The sequence below is a fragment of the Oncorhynchus tshawytscha genome, linkage group LG32 (assembly GCF_018296145.1).
Source record: "Oncorhynchus tshawytscha isolate Ot180627B linkage group LG32, Otsh_v2.0, whole genome shotgun sequence".
NCBI classification, from domain to species: domain Eukaryota; kingdom Metazoa; phylum Chordata; class Actinopteri; order Salmoniformes; family Salmonidae; genus Oncorhynchus; species Oncorhynchus tshawytscha.
Genome location: NC_056460.1, coordinates 6,635,092 through 6,649,831, shown reverse-complemented (window position 1 = coordinate 6,649,831; position 14,740 = coordinate 6,635,092). Strand labels below are relative to the sequence as shown.

The 14,740-nt window shown below is 45.2% G+C and overlaps 1 protein-coding gene across 3 annotated transcripts in view; it reads left to right on the top strand.

Annotated features, from left to right (window-relative positions):
* The window catches only part of LOC112230380 (homeobox protein Meis1), a 67,318-nt gene that overhangs the window by 34,168 nt on the left and 18,410 nt on the right, over nucleotides 1–14,740 (top strand). For all 3 annotated transcript variants that reach the window (XM_024396656.2, XM_024396653.2, XM_024396655.2), the window contains exons 3-8: nucleotides 728–869; nucleotides 1,120–1,170; nucleotides 1,537–1,587; nucleotides 2,142–2,288; nucleotides 4,528–4,639; nucleotides 9,789–9,940. In XM_024396656.2, the coding sequence (XP_024252424.1) occupies nucleotides 728–869; nucleotides 1,120–1,170; nucleotides 1,537–1,587; nucleotides 2,142–2,288; nucleotides 4,528–4,639; nucleotides 9,789–9,940 (655 nt within the window). The remainder of the gene's footprint in view (nucleotides 1–727; nucleotides 870–1,119; nucleotides 1,171–1,536; nucleotides 1,588–2,141; nucleotides 2,289–4,527; nucleotides 4,640–9,788; nucleotides 9,941–14,740) is intronic.

Genomic DNA, 14,740 nt, shown 5'->3' with positions numbered 1-14,740 from the left:
ACGCATGGTGCTATATAGGCTTGTTAAAACGTATATCTGTTTTGAAATGTTAAATTATGACATTGTCCCCTGAGTTTTCGAAAAAGATGCATAGGCTATGTTTGCATTTGGCTTTCAGTCTAACTATAATGTTATTTTGCGTTCACAAAATTAATGATTTGGATGTATCCTATTGTTTAGCCGGAGTCAGTGGTCGAGATAGATAACCTAACTCCCAAAGTGTTTCTAAATCCAACTCTCAGAATAAAAAATTGTACATCAAACACATTCTCAAACTACCCTGCCTATACTTCAAAAATTGTATAGGCAGTGTTGTTTATATTTGTGTGCCATAATATATAGGCATATTTTCAGGCCAAGTGTAATAGTCTTAAACTCTATTGAAAAGTTCATAATGTAATTTTTTTTTGCCTGAGCTAATCTCACTGAAGAATCTGGCGTTATTTCGTTGTCCTAAAATGTTGAATCGTGTTCTAAATAAGGCACTCGAGAGCTAAAAATGCCATACAGTATTTCATGCAGTAAGACTAGGCCTACTTTTATGCAATTATTGTGCTGATACATTTCTGAATGTTTTATTAGGGCAATATTTATTCAATTTACAACTGAAGACAGTAGACAATGTGAGTGAAAGCCGATGTTACCTACTTTCTTGGTTTGGGCCTATACCGACTCGCAAACTTTCCAAGGCGGCGTACAGCGTTAATATCCTCTCTCTTCCTTTTAGGCACCCTCTTTTCCCACTTCTAGCTCTGATTTTTGAAAAATGTGAATTAGCAACTTGCACGCCGAGAGAAACTGGGGTCGCTGGAGGCGACGTGTGTTCCTCCGAGTCTTTTAATGAGGATATAGCAGTATTTTCAAAACAGGTTGGACATATTTTTATATGTATATATATGTTATATATATGTTATATGTCTATTTACTTGTTTTGGTTGTTCAAATTCGTTCAAATTCGTATATTCTAGGGTAGATAACAGTTGTGCATATATAGATGTTTTGTCATTCTGCATTGTGGAAACTTTGTAAGCGACAAACTGTCCTATGCATGTGAACACCATGGTTATGAATGATGTATGACACTCAGTGAACAGTGAACTGCTAACACTTTTGTTTCAGATTCGATCAGAGAAGCCTATATTTTCATCAAATCCAGAAATTGATAACTTGGTAAGAACTCACTTGCTTTAGGCCCTTCACAGAAACAGTATCAAACATATGAATACATTCACGAATTGTTTACAGTAGCCAACACTTTAGTGTGAATTGGACTTCATCACAGTCCTTGTTATTAATGGTGTCATAGCAGATACACGCTCATGTAATCGTAATCTGTCAAAACGATTTTCTTGTCATGAAGTTTGTTTGCGTTCATGCTAATTATTTTAATCCTAATGATCTCACACACACACACACACACACACACACACACACACACACACACACACACACACACACACACACACGTAATGATAATTATAATGTAACGCTCCAAAATGTGAATCAAATGTTTTAATGCAAACGTTTTCCTTCTAGATGATACAAGCAATTCAAGTATTACGGTTTCATCTGCTCGAGCTGGAGAAGGTATATTTACTCATACCCATCTCATGCACGGTATATTTTATCACCATCGATTGCGACGATGCATAGCATTAGGCTATAACTCCGTAGTAGAGGTGTAATAGTGGTGGTAGTATATTTGCTTGCCCAAGTAAATGTTCATGTTGCGGAGTTGATAATGTTGTCATTGATGGATGCGCTTGCAGAATATTAGGCGAGGGCGTTTATATAATAGTCGCCATATTGCTCATGTTAGGCCTGTATTGCAACTTTCATTAGTGAGGAGAACAAGTTGCTAAAGTAGCCTACAGTTCTCGCTATATACAACAAATAAGACAAATAAAATAATCATTCGTTTTTCTACAAGTAATGTAAAATGTATGTGATGTAAAGTAGTTCTGCTATTTTTGAAGCCAATGTGCTTGAATAGTATCTTAGGCCTGTCACAAGGCCAGGTAGGCTATTCTTTATAATTACCATTCATTGCCACCATCTACATTTTATTTTTTAGGGCTTTCCCGTAGGGTATAGTGCTTACTCAGTTTTCGTGCATGTTTGGTTGTCCTCTGTGTTTGCAGGTACACGAGTTATGCGATAATTTCTGTCATCGATACATCAGCTGCTTGAAAGGAAAAATGCCCATTGATTTGGTCATAGACGACAGGGACGGTGGAAATAAATCTGACAGTGAAGATTTTACAAGGTCGTCTGGGCCTCTTGATCAGGTAAGCTCTTGCCTATTTACGTGCGTATTAATACAAGTGTCGTCTATTAAGTGCATTTGAATTGTAGGCCTATACAGAGAACATGTCGCACGCGTTTTATGCTGTCTAGATCGTTTAATCAAAATAGATAGGCCTATGGAAAACATATAATTTAGGAAATTGTTGGCCTCCTCTTAGTTATATAGATTAGTAAGCGACTTTAAAATAAATCAAATATCAAATGTAGGCCTAACATTTAACCAAATGACCATGAGAACAAAGTTTCTATTCCATTTAATTTCAAAGCATAATAAATTGTTTCATCTTTTTTTCGGACATGAACATTTATATGTTTTGGAAAAAACGTGTTTGAAGTAAGGATCCCAGAAAACAGTTGTTTGGCTTTTATTATATAACTTCTTGAATAAGTGCTTTGGGGGACTATGGGAAACATTTGAATTGTTATTATGCAATTTTATGGTGTTTTTATGTGTTAATTATGTTCATTGTGCTGCATGTGCTTGAAAAAAGATGCCATTGATCAAAAAAGGGACAAGAGGTGAAGAGTCAAGTCTGCTCTTTTTTCGTGTGAATGCAACCAAGCCAGTTTTCAAGTCACGTTGCACCCACTCTTTGAGCAAGGCTTTAAGAATATGGATCCCTTCCTCCGAGTGCCATGTCAGCCACACAGCAACTTGTTAACCATTTAACCCTTTAATTTACCAAAGCAACGAGCATAAACTCAGGCTTCCCTAGCCTATGTCAGCTTGTTGTTGAGATGTTCTGAGTGTCCCATTCACTGTACTACAGGGTTCCAAGCTCTGTATTATAAAATAATCCTCTATCCAAGTCTATGCCGTATTCTAGTGTGAATCACACTACTATATATCCACTAATGAACACGTATCCCCTTCAGTCCTCTCATTTCCATCAGATAGGGAGACTTCCATCCAGTAGTACTTCTGTCACATCTGCTGATTTGCACTTTGACGGTCATCTGACTGTGTGCTGCCACCTGCCAGAGTGTTTTTATTACCGATCAAACACCGCAATCAATGATGAGCGCAGGTCCCCTGAGTCTTATAAGCACTCTTGATTTATGCTTTTGATTTAACAAATTGTGTGGCTCAGTTGGTAAGAGTGTGGCGCCAGCAAAGCCTGTCGTCGGCTCGATTCCCGCTGGGGTTACATATACTAACATGCAAGTCGCTTTGGATAAAAGTGTCTGCTAAATGGCATATGTTATGAAGCAGCACACTCAAGTGTAGCCCCTGGATGTGGAGGTCAACCCAATAACCAGTCCCACCAGCCTTTAGTCTCCCACCCATAAGTCCATACATGGTACAGCACCCGCCCGACACCCAGCCTACCTTACAGGCACTTTGTCCCCTCACCTCTAGCCCAATAGTGTACCCTTTTCACACTTAATCCCACACTTAGTTTCTCTTCTCAAGTGGGGCTGCATAGGGAGTACCTAACACTGATTATGGGTGAATAGTGGGAGGTGGTTGGCGGTGTGTGTGTGTGAATATGCATGTGTGTGAGTTCGTGTACATGTGTGTGTGTGTGTGTGTGTGTGTCTCGGGTCTTGCCACCCTCGGTCTCTCAGGAGCGGTTCCATTCTGACTGAACCAATCTCTTCAGTCCTGTACTCACTCCCTCTCTTCTATCCCCCTGGCTCGTTTTGTTGGGAGCCCCTCTTGTTGGAGTTGGCCATTGCTGCTTTAACCATTTGTGTTCCGAGCATATGTTCTAGATTACCACAGCCTGACGGCATTCTCTTGGTATGCAGCGTAATACATGATATATATTTTTCATTTTTTCCCTTCCCAAAGAGGACTTATTATTATCCATTTGCTGGTCAAAAACAATTATGAGTAATAGGGTTTGCATTCTGACCTGGAGTTAGCATTGAGTTAGCCACGATGCGCCGCCAACTGAGGGGAGTAGCTAGCCAGTGTGTACAGGGCTGTTTACTACAGGCTACAGTGTTTCTCCTTTTCCCTCCACATGATATGTACTGCATATGATATGGATATGATATGTAAGGAAACTAAGAATGCGGCTTTCGTGCCGACGTACCTAGGGTCTCCATCCACATCTCTTTTAATCAGTCGGCCGTGTATTATTCTTTATGACTAACTCCTGTTAAAGCCCTTGGTTTCTACATGGCGCATAGACAATTGACGCGCTCTCTGTGGTAAATCGTATTCATACGGTAGTTTCTTGGCTGATTGTTGGTGTCATGTCATCCAATCAGATCTCGTGGAGCAGAGACCACGATGACACGGCATCAGTTCGCTCGGCGGGGACGCCCGGGCCCTCCAGTGGGGGACACACGTCACACAGTGGGGACAACAACAGTGAAGAAGGTAAGGATTCACTGATAGGTAAGATAACAGGATAGGTGTCCATCACTATTGCTTTTGTCTTTCAAGTATACTTTCATATCAGTGGGAGGAACGAAGAAGCTATTTTAGAGTTCTGGGACAGATCAGATTCACTTACAGGTAGAAATACTAGAAAGGTGTCCACCATTATCGCTTTCGCCTATCAAGTACTTTCCGGTTAGCGAGAGAGTGTTGGGACGGATCCGATGTCAAGCCAATGAGTGAGTGTCACGTGTTGTCGAGTTTGGATTGGATGTAATGTTGAACAGAAAGAGAGACAGCACAGAGAAAGAGAGAGTGAATGATGAGGGTTGACAGAAAAATGTGAATGCTGAGCTCAGCCTGGGACTGGATCTGGAAGAAAGGGCGCATTATGTTCTTGTCGACTGAGCGACGATTTATATACCAGCCTCTGCGCCTCTTTTATTTGGACATGGGGAAAGAGTAATAACAGAGAGCAACACACACGCACGCGCGCACGCACGCACGCACACACACACAAAATGCTGCTAGGCTAGCTCCTAATGGTTGAGGTAGAGAAGAAGACTAAAAGGGACTCTCTCTCCTCTGCTATTGGCCGTCTTTATGAGCAGGGCCCTGGGTTTGTGGACTCCCACCACACTGTCCAAATAGTTTCAGTCAGATGTATCACCTATTACCAGGGCCATTTGCAAAGTGCTGTTTGTGTGCCAAGTGCAACAAGCGTTCAGGGGTTTTGTTATCTCCCAAATACATTTTCAGTTTAGCACCGCCACGGGTGGACTGCATCGGGGACATCTGTGTGTTTTAACTCCCAAACACAAATACAGTCACACAGCCAGAACACAAGACCCAGAACACAAGGCCCAGAACACAAACACCCCTAATGTCCTTTTTATTCCCCATTTGGATGGTTGGGGAATTGTGATTCCATCAAGGGAAGTATTTGACAGAAACGTATTGGTTGAGCTTCTGTTGGAAAGTGGATTCTTGGTTTGATCCCTGTTGGGGTATGTCGTCCAGTGATACCCTAACACTGGTTCCTTGCATCTCGTAGATAGTCCTACTGGACCAGAGAAGCTACCACTGGATAGTCATGGTTTTCTGACTTTTCAGGAAAAACCTGATTACATACCTGAGGAGAGATTTGTTATCTCCCACTTTAACTGAAAGAAAAAATATCTCTCACCTGTAGGGAGGGGAGGTGTCATTGCCGGGAAAAAGAGGAGGAAGAAAGAAAACAAAGGGAAAGCTGGTAAATAATGTCCCAAAGAAGGCAAACTGTTTCAATGACTTAGTTCATCGCTATGGGGATGTCTGCGGTTTGGTCAAACATTTAGCTTCTGTTCATTTGAGCTTGCAGGTAGCCAATAGAGAAAGTCCATCCAAGATAAGTGGTCAATTAATCTCAATCTTTTCTTTGTGCATTGTCCGTGTTTTGATGTTTATGGTTGCTTGAAGTTATCACAAGCCTGGCCTGAGCAGCGAGGCCGTTCTTCACAGACCCTTGGATTGGCCAATGGACAATGGACCATGGTCACATGACTACCTTGCTCCTATAGGGAAGTGCGTCTTGCAAGAAATTACCAATGGCGGAAGCCTGGTGCAAAATGAAAGGTCCTCTCTCCTCCCAGGCCCCTTGCACCAGACCATGGCCAATAACATGTTGTGCAAAGACTTCTGAAAGCTCAGCAATTGAGCAGGCCAGCAGCCGCTGCGAGCGCCGAGCTTCGGCAGCTTGACTTACAATGTTTGCGTGAAAAGTGCAAGTGGATTTTTGTGCCCCTTAACCTTGACGCTGGAAGAGAAAGGAGCAAGCAGCGATATTGAATGGTAGAAGGAGAAGAAAAGCTGGGAATGGAATGAGGGCAAAGGGAATAAAAGAAAGAAGAGGGAAAGAGAGCAAGGGAAAGAGAGCGAGGGAGAGGGAAAGAGAGAGAGGGAGAGAGAGCGAGGGAAAGAGAGAGAGGGAGAGAGAGCGAGGGAAAGAGAGAGGGAGAGAGAGCGAGGGAAAGAGAGAGGGAGAGAGGGGGAGAGCGAGGGAAAGAGAGCGAGGGAGAGAGAGCGAGGGGAGAGAGAGGGAGAGAGAGCGAGGGAAAGAGAGCGAGGGAAAGAGGGAGAGGGAAAGAGAGAGGAGAAGGGAGAGCGAGGGAGAGAGAGCGAGGGAAAGAGAGCGAGGGGAGAGAGGGAAAGAGGGCGAGGGAAAGAGGGCGAGGGAAAGAGGGCGAGGGAAAGAGAGCGAGGGAAAGAGAGCGAGGGAAAGAGAGCGAGGGAAAGAGAGCGAGGGAAAGAGAGAGAGGGAAAGAGAGAGAGGGAAAGAGAGAGAGGGAAAGAGAGAGAGGGAAAGAGAGAGAGGGAGAGAGGGAAAGAGGGCGAGGGAAAGAGAGCGAGGGAAAGAGGGCGAGGGAAAGAGAGCGAGGGAAAGAGAGAGAGGGAAAGAGAGCGAGGGAGCGAGGGAAAGAGAGTGAGGGAAAGAGAGCGAGGGAAAGAGAGAGAGTGAAAGAGAGCGAGGGAAAGAGAGCGAGGGAAAGAGAGCGAGGGAAAGAGAGCGAGAGAGCGAGGGAAAGAGAGAGAGGGAAAGAGAGAGAGGGAAAGAGGGAGAGGGAAAGAGAGCGAGGGAAAGAGAGAGAGGGAGAGAGGGAGAGAGAGCGAGGGAAAGAGAGCGAGGGAAAGAGAGAGAGGGAAAGAGGAGGGGGGAAGAGAGCGAGGGAAAGAGAGCGAGGGAAAGAGAGCGAGGGTGAGCAATGCATCCTTTGGTTTGGCGTGTGCATGGTCAAGGCTGCATAACCACAGCTGAGCTGACTTCATGTTCAGAGTTTTTTTTCCCAGGGGCAACAAATTCCTTTGTATGGCCTCACTCCAGACAGGATGCCAGACAGGAAAGCAGAGCGTAGCGGTGACTTCCCTTTGCCACTACCACTTTCTCCGGACCTCCCCAAGTCACTACATCGCTTTGCTCCTTCCTTCGTCTTTTAACACCCCCCCCCCTTCACAGTCACACACAGCTGGATGTAGAGGAGGAGGAGGATTTGACATGTGCAGCTCTAGTCACTGTAGAGCGCGTGTCCCCCGTCTCCGTCTCCACCCGCTACCCAAGTTGTCGCTGTGAAGCTCGGAGCTGTCACAAACCATTAGCAGGTTGGGCCCAAAGTCACCCCAGCGGCGGCATATCTCTCCTCGTGGCATTTGGGCTCGAGAACGCTGCCGCAACACGGCGCAGTGCTGAGTGTAAATCAGCCTGAGGGAGCCCGCCGTCGTCCCCCTAATGAGGCCGAGAGCTTGTTTATGGACTTCAGCATCATTTTTATGATTATTTCCACCTTCTCAGACTCTTGTCGGTCCCAGTAGAATCTCACCTCTGTTTTGGCGGTGGAGGTAATGGCAGGAGAAGCCTAAGCGAAGTCAACCTCCCAGCTAGTGAAGTCACCACTGATATTATACTCGTGTGTTCAGTAGTTGCTGCCATATGCCTGCTCTGCTCAGCTTTAACTGACTGTCTCTAACCTTGCCTGTTGCTGTTAAAAGGGGGGGAAATTAAATCAAATTAACCTCATTACATGGCACTTGACAAGAATACTGTGTACGACATGATTTGTAATTGCATTTGGGTGGAGAGGTTAGCAGTTAGTGGGGGCTTTGCTAAAGTTGAAATGGACTTAATGTTGGATCGAATGAAGCCTGGTCCCAGATATGTTGTGCTGTCTTGCCAACTCCTATGATAGAGTTGGCAAGACAGTACAGCGTGATCCAGGGCCAGGCTACCTTCAATCCAGCATTTCATCCAGTTCGTCTTTCGCAAAGCCCTCGGCGTGCCCCAAACAATGACCATAGGAGTTGGCAAGGCAGCACAAACTGATCTGAGACCAGGCGAGATCGAAGGAGCATTCACTTCCAATGAGAAATCTTGGATTATGAACCCAGGGCCAGCAGTGTAGCTCCCTCGGCCAGATGGGAGCTAAGTAAACATAAGAGGCGGACTTTAGAGGAAAAAACAGCGAGAGGAACAAACTGGGTATTAAATCATTGGCTGGTTTTGGACTGCGGGTGCATCCCAAATGGCACCCTATTCCTTACAGAGTGCAGCACTATGGGCCCTGGTCAAAAAGTAGTGCACTATGTAGGGAATAGGGTGCCGTTTGGGACGCACTCTAGGTCTGTGAGATCTTGGAGATGTACTGTATGGATTTTGGGGGTGGATAGATGGTGCTCTGGGTGGGTCATATCAAATCCACAGTACAGTGAGTCAGAGAGTTCAACCCCACAGTACAGTGAGTCAGAGAGTTCAACCCCACAGTACAGTGAGTCAGAGAGTTCAACCCCTGGCTTAAAAGCTTTCTGAATAGCTTTCTGAGATGTATATTCATAAATCCTTATATATATATACAAATATATATATATTTGTTCTGGGGAGGTTTGGTGCATCACGTGTACAGTACATGGGAGTGTTTTGTATGGAACATTGAAGACTCAACCTATTCGTTCAGACACTCTCTTCTGATAAATATGTGAAGGTTTCTTGGATGAAGATGTTGATGAGTCAATCGTTTGAAATGTGGAGAGAAATAGATTTTTCCCCAGATCCATCCATATTTCAACTTTAGAGCTTTCTCCTCGCATTCTGAAAGACTGTGTAGCAGTAACTCTATTACGGCATCCTGCAGTGTGATCCATATGTTCAGAGCTGTGATAAAACTGTGTAAAAAGGGTAGAATGTCTGTAGAAAACATGATCAGTTGCTGTCTTTTGCCCAAGATGCTGCAGCAGAATTCTCTCCTTTTGGTTGAAAACATTTATCTTTTAATGCACTAACTCAACATTAGCTAAGCAAGGCCAGGAAAGCACGATCGCTGGCTAATCATGCAAAATATAAAGTTTGTCATTCCACAACAAAGAAAATGAGCAGTTGATTATTGTCCAAGAGAAGATAGTCGGTTGCCAGGTTGTAGCAGAATGGTCCGTCCTTATTCCCTACACAACCTGGGGAAATTTGTTTCAAAAAATACAATTTCTGAAGTTAAACTAGCAGTTGTTTTCTGTTTGCCCAAGAGGAGATAGTCGTTTGCCAGGTTGGAGCCGAAATGTCCCAAACCTCCCTCCTTAGCTCCCCAACGGAACCACTCACCTACACAAACTGTCGCCTTTGTTTGTACAGGTGACTGCATGGACAACGGGGTGGCCTCTCCCAGCACTGGGGACGACGACGACCCTGACAAGGAAAAGAGGGATCGTCACAACAAGAAGCGAGGCATCTTCCCTAAAGTGGCCACCAACATCATGAGGGCGTGGCTCTTCCAGCACTTAACAGTGAGTAGAGTGGTGGATCACCATTACACTTCTTAGAAGCCAACGAGGGAGACCTCAATACCGGCGGTCATTTTGAGCTCCAAGTCATGCCCTTTAGCCTCAGTTATACTTTATGGGTGTTTAGGGTTGTTGTGACAAGTCTGAAATGTAGCAATGAGGGAGGGATTTTTCCACTGCTGCCTAGCAGGTTTAGAAGGATTTGGCTGTTGAAATGACTTTTGAATTGACTCCACCGAAGTTGTCATGCGGGGGTGTGTACGTGTGTGTTTGTTTGACAAGGCATATCAAAGCTATAGTGAAAGTTATTTTGTAGATAACTTCTCCCTAACTCTCCTGTCAGTCGCTACGAGTGAAGTGAGTTGTGATAAAAGACTTTGGTTAACATTCAAATCAAATCAAACTACATTTGTCACATGCGTCAAATACAACAAGACCTTACCGTGAAATGCTTACTTACAGGCCCTTAACCAACAGGGCAGTTCAAGAAGAGTCAAGAAAATATTTACTAAATAAACTAAAGTAAAAAATTGAATTAAAAAAATTATAAAAAGTAACACAATAACATAACAATAACGAGGCTATATACAGGGGGTACCAGTACCAAGTCAGTGTGCAGGTTAGTCGAGGTAATTTGTACATGTAGGTAGGGGTGAAGTGACTATGCATAGATAATAAGCAGCGAGTAGCAGCAGTGTACAAAACAAATGGGGGGGGGGGTCAATGTAATAGTCCAGTGGCCATTTGATTAATTGTTCAGTAGTCTTATGGCTTGGGGGTAGAAGCTGTACCGAGCAGTTGCCATACCAGGTAGTGATGCAACTGGCCAGGATGCTCTCAGCGGGGCAGCTGTAGAACATTTTGAGGATCTGTGGACCCATGCCAAATCCCCTCTCCTGAGGGGGAAAAGGTTTTGTCGTGCCCTCTTCACGGCTGTCTTGGTGTGTTTGGACCATGATAGTTCGTTGGTGATGTGGACACCAAGGAACTTGAAACTCTCAACCCGCTCCACTACAGCCCTGTTGATGTTAATGGGGGCCTGTTCGGCCCGCCTTTTCCTGTAGTCCACGATCAGCTCCTTTGTCTTGCTCACATTGAGGGAGAGGCTGTTGTCCTGGCACCACACTGCCAGTTCTCTGACCTCCTCCCTATAGGCTGTCTCGTCATTGTCTGTGATCAGGCCTACCACTGTTGTGTCATCAGCAAACTTAATGATAGTGTTGGAGTGTTGGCCACGCAGGGAGTACAGGAGGGGACCCAGTGTTGAGGATCAGCGTGGCAGACGTGTTGTTGCCTACCCTTATCTCCTGGGGGCGGCCCGTCAGGAAGTCCACGATCGAGTTGCAGAGGGAGGTGTTTAGTCCCAGGGTCCTTTGCTTAGTGATAAGCTTTGTGGGCATTTATGGTGTTGAACGCGGAGCTGTAGTCAATGAACAGCATTCTGACATAGGTGTTCCTTTTGTCCAGGTGGGAAAGGGCAGTGTGGAGTGCAATTGAGATTGCATCATCTGTGGATCTGTTGGGGCAGTATGCGAATTGGAGTGGGTCTAGGGTATCCGGGAGGATGCTGTTGATGTGAGCCATGACCAGCCTTTCAAAGCACTTCAGGGCTACCGACGTGAGTGAGAGCTAGAATGTAGTAGCAGCTAAAAGGGAGGCAATATTATCTGTGTCCATAGCCTCACGGATACAGACTGTTAAAGGGAGACATATCTGACACACACAGACATATCTGATTTACAGCTTTGGCCAAAGTTAGCAAGCTAGTCAATTGGCCAGCAGGCACTGAGAGAGAAACACTGAGAGGATTTTGCTATGTAGGCATTTTCCCCCCTTTTTCTGTCCAGGCTCCATACAAGGAGAGGCTAAATCGGGATGTCTCGATGGGGGTCAAGGTGGCTGCCAGGACCTACCACTGAACCTGGGTGGCTGCAGCCTGCAGCAGATGGGATATGGGAGAGAGGGAGGAGAGATAACCCAGGTAGAGAGAGGGGGGGAGGAAGAGAGGTAGGGAGAGAGACTTGACCATAGACATTCCCAGGTTCTCTGGAGAGTAAAATGTTTGTGTGTGTGTGTTTGTGTGCATGGTCAGTTAAGTGGTATTTAGAACTATGAGCCCAGTGTCTTCCATTTACACCGTATCGATTCTCAAGGACTTGGTAAAGGTTCATGTATGTGGTCTAGCTAGCTGGCTGCGGATGTGTGTGTGTGTGTGTGTGTGTGTGTGTGTGTGTGTGTGTGTGTGTGTACCCAGAATCCTGGTGAGAAATGGGGCAGCACTCTTGCCCCTCCAGCAGGGAACCACAGGCCTTTTCTTCCTTTCACACCCCTATCTCCTCCACTCCCTCTCTTTACCCACTCACACAAATGGTATTTTTCCTTTTAATTGATCAAGAAATTAGTGGTAAACAAAAGCCGTTGCCCCGAAAAGCCCAAAGGAGACCCTGACTGCATCCCAAATGGCACCCCACTCCCTATACAGTGCGCTACCTATAACCAGGGCCCATAGAGCTCTGATCAAAAGTAGTGCACTATGTAGGGATTATGGTGCCATTTAGGAAACAGCCCCCTCTGCTTTTTTTCTGCACACGGGGCTCCCCAAAGAAAAGGTAATTATGTGATAGGGTAATGGGACGAAACCCAGGCGTTCAGATTGTTGCCATGCCCACTACATTGTGGGAGGATCCACTGGGATTTGGCGTGTCGTTACCACAGTGAGGGGGATCAGAGGCGGGGTGAGGAGTGAGGGAGGGGTTAGCAAGTTCCTTCATTTATTATTATTATTATTTTTTTTTTTCATTTGAGATTTTTTAAATTTCTCTTAGTTGTGAACAGAATATTTAAGCCTGCGAGTGAGAGGGGAGCCAAAGCTTGTAAAAGAGAAACCACCGCAGAACGTGCTGTTTTCTTCACATGTTTTTGCTTCTCTTTTTACAAAGTGTTTTAATGTAAAAAGCAAAAACCAAGTGGAAGGCATAATCCCTGTTAATGCAATTAGAGGCTAATTTGCCACCCTCTTGCTCACAGATGTGCTGTAATAATAACGCGTGCTCCAACCCTGAAAGCACATTCTACCCAAACCTGAGCAGAAACGGGTGGGAAAGAAGTTGTACTGGGTCGCTAAGCATACGGTAACTTTGTTTATTGAAGTTGGGTTTGAATAAATGTCAAGTTATCTGTAATGAAAAAACACCCACTTCTGTGAGTTATGGAATGCTCTGGTTACACAGAGGTGAAGAGAACTTCTGAACTGGGGTGGAGATGGCCTAATTCCCCAACCTTAGAGTTCGTAAGCCATGCAATGCAGAAACATTTTCTATCCTGCTTTCCTGTCCTCTGGAAAAAAAGGAATGCCCTCCTAAGCAGAAAAAAGTGGAGTCTGGCTAGCGTTTCACAGGAAGCCCCTGGAATGACCTCATCCTCTCTCGCCCCGGGATCGTCAAAGGTCAAAGTTCGACAGGTCATTTGAACCCATTCGTCATCGGTTGTTTATTGCCAGAGCCCCCTTGGATGTTGACGTGCCAATCACCCATGGCAAACTATGGTGTGCCACACAGCAGCCTATATATACACTGGCTGGGAATCCCTGTCCCATGCCAACGGCAGCCAGCCATAGCCATACCCGTTCCCCCTCCCCCCGTCTACACAGAGGCTCATTTATAATGCGGTCTTGCCCTGATGTCATTAGATCTGGGACATGAAATGATACAAATTAAATATTGACTATAGCCTGACTGGTCTCTCCTGCCCCCCCCCCCCAAAAGAGTCCCTGGACTTCTCAAGCTTTCCCCCATACACACTGTGTATTTACTGTCCTCCCCCCCACCCTCAAACCACCCCGACTAGCACCACTCATGTACGTGTGACGAATCCATCTATCCATATTCATATTTGTAAATTCAATTTAGTCCCCGGGACCTATGGTTCCTGATTATTCCTTAATTCTATCCAAGCAAGCACTGAGAATCATTGGCGCCACCCAATTAAAGAATAAAGAACATTACACATGGTGTATAATCACGTCTTGGCTTCTCAGACTAAAAATATGACCCTCCCTTTTTAGCTGAATGCGCCTCTTTGTTGGGGTAGTTGAAGTTCTTCTTGCCACTGTTTTTAAACCTTTCTTTTAGATCCTTTTTGTTCTCGATGCCCATTTGAGTTATTTGAGTTATTTGAGTTATTTGAGTTATTTGAGTTATTTGAGTTATTTGAGTTATTTGAGTTCCAGGGAAATATTTGGATGTAATGAGAAGACGATTATTGGAGTCGGTGGCAATCCAATTCCCTACATAGTGCACTACTAGCCTATATGGCTTTGGTCAAAAGTAGTGCACTATGTAGGGAATAGGGTACCATTTGAGACACAAACAAAGAAGGGAGGAGCAGAAAGATGGGGCAGCCAAACAGGGTATTTTTAGGAGACCTGTGGGGCATCTGAGTTCATTTATCCAATGCTGGCTCCCCATTGTGTCAGGGGAGGGTCTTCGCTCTTTCTCTGGGTCCCTCACCCTGCAGTGAAAACATCATCCATTACCTTTTTGACAGGCCCCCAGGGACCTCCAGTGGCTTGGGACTCAGCGCCCAGCGGGGGTCGCCTTTATTGACCTCCCCAGAAATCCAGCATGTGGTCACATACATCACTGGCTGGGGCCTTTTTCTCTGACAAGGTAAATGGACAGTGTTTAGTCCCGAAAGGATAATGAAGTGAGGAGAAGAGGGCCAATAGACCGAGGACGTTGGAGGAGATTGGCAGATGGCAGTACACAGTGAACGGGGGAAGCTTTAGTTTGATTGGGGGTGCAC